At 44.9% G+C, this 13,060-nt stretch overlaps 1 protein-coding gene across 1 annotated transcript in view; it reads left to right on the plus strand.

The window, feature by feature from the left end:
* Nucleotides 1-2,409: 2,409 nt before the first annotated feature.
* The window catches only part of LOC100929068 (zinc finger protein 420-like), a 165,212-nt gene continuing 154,561 nt past the window's right edge, over nucleotides 2,410-13,060 (plus strand). Inside the window, 4 exon segments of the mRNA XM_031961814.1 lie at nucleotides 2,410-2,841; nucleotides 3,199-3,339; nucleotides 7,961-8,087; nucleotides 9,110-9,202. Of these exon segments, the coding sequence (XP_031817674.1) occupies nucleotides 3,307-3,339; nucleotides 7,961-8,087; nucleotides 9,110-9,202 (253 nt within the window). The 5' untranslated portion in view covers nucleotides 2,410-2,841; nucleotides 3,199-3,306.

The following is a 13,060-nucleotide window of genomic DNA, read 5'->3' on the forward strand; positions in this document are numbered from 1 at the left end:
AGTGGCGAAGTAAAACAGGATGGGAAACAATAGACACACAAACAATAAAGATATGGAGTAGAATGTATTGAGCAAAAAAACCAGTAGTAATGATTTTAGACAGTTAAAGCTAAAATATTTAATCAAAAGAAAAAATAGGGAAATTACACTTTATGTCAGCCATGTGGATTGTTTTAAATTATTTAAAATTACTAGTCAGTATGAGAAAAATATCCATCTTTAGAGGAAACAGGACAAACAGTACAGTTTTACAGAGATATATCTGTATATATCTGTGTTATGTGTATGGATATGCACATGTATATCTGACTATAACTGCTTAATTGTAATCTTGAAGGGGGAGAGGAAAGGGGGAAAAAGAATAAAGAAGTGCACAGCAAAAAAACCAAAAGCAAACATAAGGAAGCAAAGATGGACAGCTTTATAATATGTAATATTTTTTATATAGGCTTTCTTAAAATGAAAATTTGTTGCTTTATATTTTGAATCTTCTTTTAGGTTCTGCTGTGCACGTGGCATTTTTTTTCTTTCTATTTTGTATTTAAGTTTTGAACAAATAAATTTTTGAAAAAGAAAAAAAAAAGGATGATGTGAAAATATTTCCAGACCTTAAATTTCATTGTAAAGCCTCAGTCATCAAAACCATCTGGAATTGGTTTTAAAAACCGGAGAGATGTAAATGGAAAAGACCAGACAAAGGAGATTCAGTGTTTGATAAGAAAACATTTCCTCGGTAAAACTCCAGATTTGATCAAATCTGGGAAAGCAGCAAAGCAGTTCCAAAGTAGGCTTAGACCAGCACCTTTTAGATAGCTTTAACTTTAACTTTCAAATGGATTTGCAACCATTATATTAAAGATCATACTATAGTAAAAGAGAAACTGATATTAAATGTACATAAAAACAAAACAAAATATGCATGCTATATTAAAAGTACACTACAAGAAACTGATATTAAATGTACATAAGATACATAAAAATAAAATATACATAAGTATACAAGAGAAACTGATATTAAATATATATAAAATACATAAAAATAAAGTATACATACTATATTAAAAGTACAGAAGAGAAACTGATATTAAATATATATAAAATACATAAAAATAAAGTATACATACTATATTAAAAGTACAGAAGAGAAACTGATATTAAATATATATAAAATACATAAAAATAAAGTATACGTACTATATTAAAAGTACAGAAGAGAAACTGATATTAAATATATATAAAATACATAAAAGTAAAGTAAACGTACGATATTAAAAGTACAGAAGAGAAACTGATATTAAATATATATAAAATACATAAAAATAAAGTATACGTACTACATTAAAAGTATACAAGAGAAACTGATATTAAACCCTTCCCAGCCAGGGGAAGATGTGATTTTAACCAAAGGAGATAGAGGGCAATTACAAAAGATAACAGGCGTTGTGATTACTTGAAACTGAAAACCTTTGGAACAGAAACTATCCAGATAATCTAAGAGAAGAAGGGAAGTGATCAAATGGGGAAAAACAACTTTGAAACAAAGTTTTTCTGAAAAGGGTTTTTTGTATCCGATACAGAAACAATAGATACCTCTGTGTGTGTGTGTGTTTGTCTACATTCATTATTTTAGGTTTTTGTCCCCAGTCTTTCCCTGTGCCCTCCAGGAGAGCTAACATCTGGCTGACGTGAGCCGGCCCTCGCCCTAAGGCTCCCCTCCCCGCCCACCTCCCTATTCCCAGATAAGGTCTGGGAGGGTAGGAAAAAAGACCCGGAGGTTCTTCCGGGATCTCCTCTGGGGGGTCGGGGCTCCCTCCGCCCCCAGCAGCAGCTCTCCCCTCGGCCAGGCTTCCTGCCATCCCTGTGCCCCGGGACCAGGTTGCCCCGCTCTCTGCCCCTCTCCTCTCGCCACTAGGGCCCGGGTTTGGAGGCTGGACCTCCCAGGACTTGAGTGGCTTAATCTGGTGGCAGCCGAGCCCCTGCTCCTTGGGTTGTGGAAGCGGGAAGAGCAGAGGAGCTCTGCACCGTCCGCTGTCATGTGCTGCGGCTGCCAGGGAGTCTCTTGGGGCAGAGACGGTCCCCTGGTTGCCAGGGCCGGGGCACAGCAAGCCGAGGTGGGCAGAGCACCCGGTGGCTCTGCCGGGGGCCCCCCACGTGGGGAGCGGCCGAGCAGCAGCCACATGGCGAGTGTTCGCAGGTGGGGGAATGGGCCGCCGGCTGGTGGGGGCCAGGGACGGCTACCTGGGGGTTGTCTGGGGGAGGCAGGGGGGGGGCGCAGCCTTGGGAGGGAGCAGAGCCGGAGAAGGGCCGGGCCATTCTGCTGAGAAGGAGGGTCCGCGTCCCAGAGCTGGGGAAGGGAAGGAGGGGGAAGCGGGGGAGGGATCGGGGAGGAGGAGCCGGGCCCCAGCTGGAATCTGAGCCCCGGGGTGGAGTTTGGAAGCCTGGGGGGAGGGCAGAGGGGAAGAGGGGTCATTCCAGTGGCCCAGCCATTTCACGTGATGGAGGGCAGGGCTTCGGGAGCAGAGGTAGACTGGGTGCTGTGGTCCCGGCCCTGGGAGTGATTGGAGGAGAGGGCCTGTCCTGGGGGGCCGGAGGGCTGGGAGGGTGGGGCTCCCGGGACCCTCCCAGCCCGGGCTGGCTGCGAGCAGGAATGTGGGACCCCACATCTCCCTGCCTTCCTCCCTGGCTGCTTTGCTCCCTGTGCAGAGCCTGCACTTGAGATCTCTGTGCCTTCTCCCTCGGAGGGCAGAGATCTCTTCCTCTCTGGAAGTCAGCCCCCACCCCCTTCTCTTGGAGCGGAGAGCCCTCTGGCCCCGGAGGGCAGCTCTGCACGGTCAGGACCAGGTAGGGCCCTGAAGCTCCAGTGCTGCCTTCCCACCGGGCCTCAGCTTCCCCTCCTGCTGAGTGGGGGCCAGGTGTGCCCAATTGCTGGCCCTCCAGGCTCGGCGCCCGGACTCAGAAGGAGGGAGAGCTGGGGAGGGGGGGGGGGTGCACCGAGGCTCAGCCTGCTCTCATCCCGCCGGGGTCCCCGGCCCCTTCTGTAAGGGGAGCAGTCCAGGTGGGGGAAAAGTGTTGGAGAGCGGCTTCCCCTTCAGACCAAGTTCATTTCCAGCCCTCCCTGCCGCCCCCTCGTGTGCCGAGGTCTCCCCCGGGGGCAGGGCCATTGTCCCTTCTCTGAGACCTCTAGCTCTGTAATTCCAGGTAGGTCCAGCCTTGGAAGAGAGGGCAAAGACAGAGTCTTCTCCTCCCCTGCCATCCTTGTTACTCCCCAGCCCGGCTGGCAGAGGACCCAAGCCCGGAACCAGAGACATGGCCCCTGGCAGCCAGAGACGCTCGTCCCAGGTGAGTGCGGTCCCTCCCCGGAGCTGGGCAGCCTCAGCCCAGGGGGCGTCCAGGAGAGCCCGGGAGCTTCCTCCTGTCAGAGGGGGCAGGAGTTGCCTGGTTCTGGCCGTTTCCTGCAAAGAATCCCTCTTTGCCAGTTCTCAGAGGAAGTCAGTAAGCAGGGAGAATGTGGCTCCTGGGTGCCCAGGCCTGTGCCAGTCTGCTGGGGAGGCAAAGGACGGGCGCGGGGAGTCAGTGCTGGCTCTCAAGGAGATCCCAGTCTGAGGGAGTGTGAGCAGCTGTGTCCACACTAGCTCTCTCGGCGGTGGAGCCCGAGGCTCTCCCAGAGGGAGGCCCCTTCAGGGACCAGGAAAAGCTGGCTTTCAGGAGCTGAGGTGGGAGGGGAGCCGGGAGACCCAGGTGAGGAGCTGAGAGGAGCCGGGGCAAAGGCAGGGAGAGGGGAGGGGGGCGGGCGTCTTGGTTAAAGGCTCAGCCCCAGTGTCTGTGTCAGGAGGAGGAGGGGAGTAAGTTAAAAAGAACAGAAAGGGGCTTCTGCTTCCTGCCCTGAGCCACTTAAGTAGGATCCCATTGGATCCTGCTGCCAGAATTGTCTGGTCCCGGAGAGGGACAGCATCAGGCAGCCCAGGTTCCGGCCAGACGGGGACGAGGCAGTTTTTTATCCACTTACCGGTCTGAGCGGCATGATTAATGGGCCTTTAGTTTGCCAGAGCACATGTGTATTCACTTATGTATCTCTGTATACATGTGTATTCTTTCTTCCTGGAGTCCTTGGGCCAGAAGGAGGCCGCTGACTTTGGGGAACGTCAGGTAGAAGCTTTCTGCAAAAAAAGCATGAAAAATAAAAAAAAGGGACCTTTGTTTCCTGGGAATAAAGCTGAGCTAAGGCAGAGGCAGCTTCCACTCCCAGAGGCCTCCAGCGTCAGCTTTCTACCTGACCCAAGGAAAGACTCTTCCTTCTCAATGGCCTGATTAGCATTTGTTAAGGGCGGCTCCTTGGCTGGTTTGGTGGGATGGGATGGGGCGAGAGCCCGGGGCGCAGGTGAGTTCCTGTTACCTTTCCTGAGCCCTCTGAATTTTCACTTTGTCATTTGGGGCTGGGAGAAGTTTGCCAGGAAACATTTAGTTCCCGTCTAAGGGCATCAGGCTTTAAGAACTAGAATTACGAGAAAATAGAGTCGGTTTGGTTTCCCAGAACCCCCTATGGCCGGTCTATGAGGTGGGAGCTCTTTATGTTATTTCACAGTTGAGGAAAGTGAGGTAGATGGTGATTAAGTGTTTTGTCCAGGGTCACACGGCTAGCAAGTGTGTGAGGCCATATTTGAATGTGGATCGTCCTGATTCCAGGTTTCTGTTCCCTGAGTTGTGAGATTCCCGTCCCAAGGGATGGGTTTGGGGAGGATGGGAAAATCCTCGTCTTTCTCCACAAGAAAAAGGGGCTGAAGTTTTTTCAGAATGTCTAGAAGGGACCAAAGGACTTCCAGGAAGCTGCATGGGGCAAGCTGTTAAAATACACTTAAAACCTCTGCCTTTGTTTCCTTCTCTGTAAGAACCGTGATGATAATAGAAACATACCTAAAAACTGTTTTTGAGGATAAATAATCACTACTCACAGGCCTGCTAGGTACCAGACACTGCACTAACCCCCGGAGTTGGGGGAGCAAAAGACAGTCCCTATGCTCAAGGAGCTTACGCTCTAATGGGGTGAAGGGCATGTAAACAAATGTGTGCAAAGTAATGACTGGGCAGGGTAAATAAACAATTAACTGAAGGAAAACAGGAGAATTAAGGAGGACTGAAAGGCTTCCCGGGAAGGTGGGACCTCCAGGAGGCAGAAATGAGGAGGGAGAGCGTTCCAGCCACGTTGGGAATAGAGAAAGGCTCTGGAGCCCGAGGAGGCCAGGCTCACTGGATCCAAGAGACCCAGTGGTGGGAGGAAAGGCAGAAGAAGGCTGAAAAAGCGGGTCACATGTAGCTGATGAGAGGCTGGATGGAGGAAGCCTTTGTGCCCAAGCCTGGAGCCATCGGAGTTTGTGGAGCTGGGGAGTAACGGGGAGGGCCAGCAGTCGGGCTCTTCCCTCTGTTGGCCAAATGGGGGGTGCCTTGGAGTGAGGAGTTTCCTGAAGCAGACTGACCCCCCAGCCATTATAAGAGTCCAGGGTGAAGCCATGGGGGCCCGCACCAAGCCAGCTGCAGTGTCAGCCCAGAAGGGGAGGAACTGGGGAAATTGTGTAAAAGTAACCTGGCCATTGTTGGATAAGGGGGAGACATAGGAGTCAAGGCCGACCCCTGGGCCGAGAGTTTGGGGTACTGGGAGGATGTGTTGTCCAGATGGGCAGGGTGACTTTAGGGGGAAAGATGATGAGTTCTATTTTACAGTTTAAGCTATCTATTAGCTGTTCTTTCAAGGTGTCTGAAAGGGAGGAGAGGTGGCTCAGTTTCAAGCCTCAATTTTCAAAGCAAAAGAAGAGACAAGATGCTTAGATGAGAGTGTTTGGGCATCAAGGATCATTAAGCATTTAAGCACCTACTATGTGCCAGGCATTTTCCTAACCCCTGGGAATTCAGATACAGAAAATGACAGTTTTCTTCAGGAGCTTACCCTGTAAATGAGGAAGCCAGCCCAGAACAGAAAGCTGAAAAGGGGAGATTGGGGAATGGGAGCTCCTGAGTTGAGGTGGAGAATTGGGTCATAAGTCCCAAAGTGCTCTCCTCAGAGAATTAGAACGTGGAGGTGAGTGAGGGAGGGAGGGCGGTGAGGGAGGGAGCCAAGGCTGAAGAGATCTTACAGGATGAGTAAGAAAAGTCGGGGAGAGGTGAGCTGAACTCTTTATGGCCTCATCATCCTGGGGTGAAGAATGGATGTGGGAGGTAGAGAAAAGGAGTTTGGGAGTGACTTCTTTTGGGAGTAATTTAGAGAATCAGAGAGCGATTTTCAGTCAGCAAAAGGTGATTGCCTATACTAAGAATAATATTCTGCAGTGAAGGATCATGATTCATGACACCTTAAGTAAAGGAAAGGCTTGTAAAAAAGTGGAGAAAAAAACCCGATCAATTCTCTGATTGTTCAGAAATTCAGCAATAGTGATAAAGGAAGTTAAGGATTAAATATGGCACATAATAAGTGCTTAAATGTAGCCTGGGGAGCCGAAGTGTCACAGGGGATAGAGCACCTGCTCTGGTGTCAGGAGGCCCTGAGTCTGGTCTCAGTTAGTAGCTGTGTGACCCTAGCCAAGGCACTTCATAAGCTGGCTTCCTTCAATTTCTCATATAAAATGAGCTGGAAAAGGAAGAATGGCAAGAAAATGCCAAGAAAATCCCATGTGTGATCACAGAGTCAGATGCAACTGAACAACATAAATCAGATAATTTGAAATAAATCTAAATGAGTAAAAATTGAAAAGAGAATTTTACCCACATGATAGAGAATAGTAAAAATAAAACTAAGCAATAGAGTTATTGACTAAGGGGGCAAGGAGCAAGAGCTAGGAATCCAGAATTTTATCTACATTATAGAGAACAGTAAAAATAGAACCAAGTAATAGAGTTATTGACTAAAGGGGTGAGGGGTGAGGTTATGAGTTTGAGGGACTCCAAAATAATCGAATCTCTGAAAAAGTGAATTGTATCATTCTACTAGAAATGGAAGAGAACAAAATGGAAGAGCATCAAACACCCAAGTGCAGTGGCCAAACACGTGTTCTACATGTAATAGATTGAAAAGATGGATGACTCCTCCCAAGTATCCAAGCATTTGCAAATGTGGCCCCCTCTTATCTTTCAGTTAATTCTATTAATTCTTTCTCTTGATGTCCAATGTTCTAGAGGTCTAGGGATTTTTTTTTAAGAGAATTTATTGCTCATAAATATCCTGTCCCTAGCATAGTCCCTCATTTCTATGTACTAAATATGTTACTATAAATAACTAAATGTTTAAAAATTAAGGATTAGGTGCCATTAACAAATGAAAGCTTCTGTCAAGCAAAGACAGAAGCTGTTTTGCCTTTGACATATCATACCTAGTATCACTTCAAGCCCTCAATAAAATAACAGATCGGTCTTCTTCACTTGGCTGGAAATTGTTCCATACTATCTAGTTCAGCCCAGATTATGAGTGCTATGTCTTAAGAATTCTCTTCAGAGTTTCATCTAGTTGCGACTGTTTCAGCCTTTTAGGCAGTTAGCTCAATAATTGCTTTTTCTTTGCTCTCTCTTTAATGATCAAGGATTACAGTTTCTCCCCAGCTTGCCAGTTTCTTACAGATTCTTCTTCGAATTTTCTTTCATTTAAGACACTTTCAATGGGAAGGCACCTTCTCTCTTTTCCTCCAAAACTGGAGTTCACTGATAGGGCACAGACCTCCTCCATGATTTCATGGGGAGAAACACTCCATAGTAAGACATTTCTTCAATTTTTATTACCCCAAAGGGATTTTCATTTCAAATATTAAATGCTTTTTTCAGCATTTCATTGGGCGCTCAGTGACTCTGGTTTCAAATGTTGTTTCTGACACATAAAGCTTATAAGAGTTTTGGACAAATCCCTTCTGTTCTTCAGTTTCCTCCTGTAAGTTGATGCATTTTGAAGTCTCAGCTCTAAATCTTGTGACGTTTGATGGTTTAGGACTTGGTGACATTTAAGGATGTGGCTGTGGACTTCACCCAGGAAGAATGGTGCCTCTTGGACCATTCTCAGAAAGAGCTGTACAAGGAGGTTATGCTGGAGAATGTCCAGAACCTGCTGTTCCTGGGTAAGGACCGTTTGCTTTGGTAATTCAATTTGCCATCCAAGGAATGTCTTTTTCTCTCTTCCATATGTTGAGTTTGAGCCTTGATCAATTACTCCAAAGGCAAAAGTGCTGATTTCTCCCCTGGATCCTCCTGCTGTCTGTTTTCCCCTGCAGGGTCTTTAAATTATGTGATGGGAAGCTGGTACTTTTCCTTGATGCTCCTGGAATTATCTCTTTCCTATTTTACATAGTTCTGGGTCAAAACTCTAACCTTCGTGAAAGATTCTCGGTCTTGTCATTGATCTCAAACATTATCTAGTTCAACCTCTAACCGGATGTGAATTTTGTCCACAAAATCTCCAAAAACTGCTCACGCAGCTTTTTCTTGAAGACGGGCAGTGAAGGGAGTTCTAGCTGCCAAGGGGGTTTATTTAGACTTTGAAAAGTTATTGTTATTGAGCCTAAATTGATGGCTCCTTGCTCCTAATTCTTCTGGGCCTAGCAAGTTTATCCTTATTCTTCGTTATTCCTTCCAATTCCAGGCCAGCTGGTGGGAGAGGAAGGGAAGGGTCTAAGCTTTTATCATATACTTGCCTGTCTATGTGTCAGGCACTGTGCTAAGTCATTTATAAATATCTTCTCTTTTGATCATTGCAATGTCTAGTTTGCTACTGTCATTGTCTTTGGTTTACAGTTGAGGAAACTGAGGCACATATAAATGAAATAATTTTAGTCCAGAAGCCCCTTTTACCAGGTGGCTGAGACTGGATTTGGAATCAAACTTTCTTGACTTTTACCACTTGCTACCAGCTGTGTCTAATTTCTAAATAGAGTTGAACAAAACCAGAATTTTCTGATTCCCAAATAGCTGCAAGAACCGGTTGAGTGCCTATGCAAAGCCCAACAATCAATACCATGGAAACCATCCTGGAAGAGTCCTGGGAACTGTCCTGTTGTCCTTGCTTACGTGGCCTTTTGCCCTGAAAAGGACTAAATTACAAATTTCTCTCATCCTCATCCTCTCTCATATTCCCCATGCCTAGGGCTTCCAGGTGCCAGAGAAGATTTGATCTCCTATTTCCAGGAAGGGGAACACCATGGATTCTGGGGGAAAGGCCCAAGGAACTTTTGTCCAGGTGAGTGAGAAGAAAGTAGTTGTGTGAGGGCTGTCATCATGGTGCACTTCTGTGTTACAGTGAAGTCAGGGCTAGCTTTGGAGACAGGGAGACCTGACCTGAAATTCCTTTTTAGATACAGGGTAAGTCACTGAACCTCTGAGCCTCAGTTTCCCATTTGTAAAATGAAGTGGTTGCACTCGATGGCATTTCAGTTCCCTTCCACTGAGAAGTCTATGATCCTATAAGAAATCACTATTTGGAACTTTGGGGTTGTTGAAATCATCCCCAAAAGGCTTGGCTTTTCCTAGATTTTCTAAAAGTCAACAAGCATTTATTAATAAGCCAAACTTATGCTAAGCACTAATGACACAGAAAGGCAGGGACAAGCCCTGCTCTCAGGGATTTCACTCCATAACATGCAAATGGCTATGGACGGACCCACCGCATCCAGGAGAAATTGGAGCTAATTAGCAGAGGAAAGGCACTAAGGAGAATGGGAGAAGACTTACTGTCAAATGAGGGGTTTTAGGTGAAGCTTCAGGAAGCTAGAATGACAGGATGGGTAGCCAGAGCAAACATGGAATCGGGAGATGGAGCAAAGGGAGGTCTGAAACTAGAATGACAGGATGGGAAGCCAGAGCAAACATGGAATCGGGAGATGGAGCAAAAGGGAGGTCTGTCCCACTGGTTAGTGCACATGTGGAGGGGGAGACTGGGGAGGTGGGAGCAGGGCAGCTGGGTTAGGAGCCTGACAATGAGAGAGTGAGTACCTGAGAGTAACTGGAAAGAGAATAAGAAAATTGGAAGGTGAAGGAGAGATAATGAGTTTAGCTTTGGACTTTGTAAGAGGAGAGCCGGAAGAGAATATTCTTAGCAAAACCTAGAGAGAAGAGAGCCAGTGATCAATCTTAGAAAAAAGAAAAGACAAAATGGATGAAGAAATGAGGAGATTATTGGTAACTTTGCAGAGAACAGTTTCAGTTGGACAATGGGGCGGAAGCTAGGCTAGTACAGAGTTTTGAAGAGAGTCAGAGGAAAGGGTTGGAAACACCACTTGTAGATGGCCTTCTCTGGCCAGTTAGCCATAAAGGGAAGGAAAAATAGAAGTCAGTAAATCATGAAGTTAAATGGACTGAGTGAAGCTTTTTTGAAGATCAAGAAGACATGATTTTATTTATGTCAGGAGGAAAGGAACCAATAAATGAGAGAAAAAATAGGGGATGACACAGGAGTTAAAAAGCGGGAATAGACTGGGATTGTTACTCATGTAAAAGGTATTTGCCATGGCTATGGCAATGGAGGAAAAGAAGGTGTCTGATTTAGGGGAGATGAAAGAGCTCTTGATAAATGTCCACTTTTTTCTGCCACCCAGGAGGTAAGTGCTATTATGCTCCTTTTAGAGATAATAAGATGGAGGTAACAGGCAAACACTGGGACTTGTCCAATGGCACACAGTCTGGAGTTCTAGTCAGTCTTTCCTGACATAATTGCAGGCGTAATTCTCTGTCCATCGAGCCACCTCATGGTTTAAAATAACTTTGTACCAAAGAGGAAATTTCAGGGAGGGGCGGTGAAAGGGTAGGAAGCTTTTAGAACAGTGTTCCAGGCAGCCATCCCGAACTGAGACTGGGATGGATATAAGATAAGGGGGAGTGGAGATCTGGAGATCAGGCCATTTCACTGATTAATTACTAGTGTTGCCCCTTTTCCCTCCCCCACATGGTTTTTATTTCTAAGGATGGAGGCAGAGGCAAAGTGGAAAGCTCAGAGGAGCAAGGAGAAAATATAATGAATTCTCATAATAAATAAAATGTGAATGGGATGAAGTCATGGCTTAAAACAGAGAAAAGTAGCAAAATGCATTAGAAAGCAGAGACTCATTAGAGATTTCTAGTGTGTCAATGAATGGTCACAGGTATACAGAATGACAGAGTTGCTCATGTTTGTGCTCTTCCAATACAGAAGGCAGAGTCTTGGAAAACCATGATCACTAGGACTGCACGTTACAGACCATCTTGGAGCCATCATGGACCATTATAGACATATTCTGCAAATCGAGACTCACCTTGCCAATCATTGACACAAGGCCTCATAAAGCATAAAAGGGAAGGATGGCCTTCTGTAATGTTTTAGAACTATGACCTCCAACTTACCCCACTGTGACTCCACAATAACCACTAAAGGGTTCAGAAAGAGGAAAGAGATTTTCCCAACTCAGAATTATAACTGCTTTTGGTTGTTGCAAAAATCTTGGGGCAGCTGGTGACTCGGACAGAATGCCAGGTCTGGAGTCAGAAGACTCATCTTCCTGAGTCCAGATCTGGCCTCAGACACTTACTGACTGTGTGATAAAAGGGAAGTCCCTTAATCTGATTTGCCTCAGTTTCCTCATCTGTAAAATGAGTTGGAGAAGAAACAACTCCGCTTCAGTATTTTTGCCTTTGTGTCATTTCTGGCTACGTGTTTTATAGATATTTTCTTCTTTTCTCTGAGAAAACAGAGGCAGGTGGAGGTTGTAACTTGCTTAAGGGAGCAGTGCTACCAATTACCTGAGATAGAACTCGAATGCAAAGTTTTGTCATGGCAAGCCCAACTCCATATCCAGTGTGCTGCCAGTTGGCTTAGGATTGATAATCAGAATATAGTGGAAATGCTCCCTCACAGATGGTCAAGGTAGAAAACTGTAAGAAAGGTTTGTAATCTTTCTTGATGAGGGATTGAAATTCAGTTTTTGTTTTTAGTCCCCAAATGAGTAAAAAAAAAAAAATTGGTTAGTTGCTATAGAAAAGGTGTATTTTCTATTGGCTAATGACAAGCAGTATATTAAATGGATAAAATAATCTTTGTAAGATAAAGATCTTTTCAGACTTCTTGCTACCATTGGCACACTGACTTTACTCTCTTGAAAAGTCTGACCTGGGTTGCCAACCGTTCCCTTGAAAGTCCTCTAATTTAGAAAAAGTGTAACATAAACAGAAAATAAGTTCAGTCAGAAAGCAGCCTTAATGTTGCAATGATTGGCATTGTGAGGTCTCTCTCGTAGCACGTTGTGATGGTCCATGATGGTTCCAAGATGGTTGTAATGTGCAGTCTTAGTTTCCATGTTTTCAGAGTCCGCCTTCTGTACTGGAAGAACACAGACATTGGCTTGATGTGGTCATTACAGCGTTGATGAGATGAGATTATAAGTTAACCTTAGAATGAGGCAACTGCTCTGGTACAGAAATGAGCACACTGTGACCGTTTGTTAGTAATCAAGTTGCACTTGTATGTGAAAACTTTCCAGTGGTTTGGAAACAATTTGATGTCAAGTTGAGAATGGAAAGAATTTGTAATCCTTAGTCAGAATTAGACAGAGTTGATGTTGCATGAATACCAAGACTGCTGGAAGCCTGAACATTTGGGGATCTGAAGATAAAGCTTTTGAAAAACATGCGGATAATAGCTATCCTGAAAAATTAATAGGCCAAAACCAAGTCTATTATGTCTGAGGAGAATAGAAAAAAATGGTTGCCGGTCATGTTGTGGTCCCAGACATGGAAACAACAAAAAAATTAGATGTAAAGGATTTATTGGGGTAATTATTGTGCTTAATGGTTTAATAGATAACGAAATGAGATAAACATTTATTAAATGTACAACAAATGCAAAGTGTGTATTAGTCTCAATAGATTATAAGAAAAGTTGACTATAATTGAATATAATTACATCACAGTTAAAAAGAATAGATCTGTTTCTCAGCTTAGCATATAAAATTCACAAAGAATGACTGTGTAATAGTGCATAAGAAGTGATCACTACAAAAACCAGAAATATGCCTGAGATTGACAAAAGTAAAACTTTAGTTATAATGGGAAAATCCATCTAGTGTTGTGG

This window comes from Sarcophilus harrisii, chromosome 3, assembly GCF_902635505.1.
Source record: "Sarcophilus harrisii chromosome 3, mSarHar1.11, whole genome shotgun sequence".
Taxonomy (NCBI): domain Eukaryota; kingdom Metazoa; phylum Chordata; class Mammalia; order Dasyuromorphia; family Dasyuridae; genus Sarcophilus; species Sarcophilus harrisii.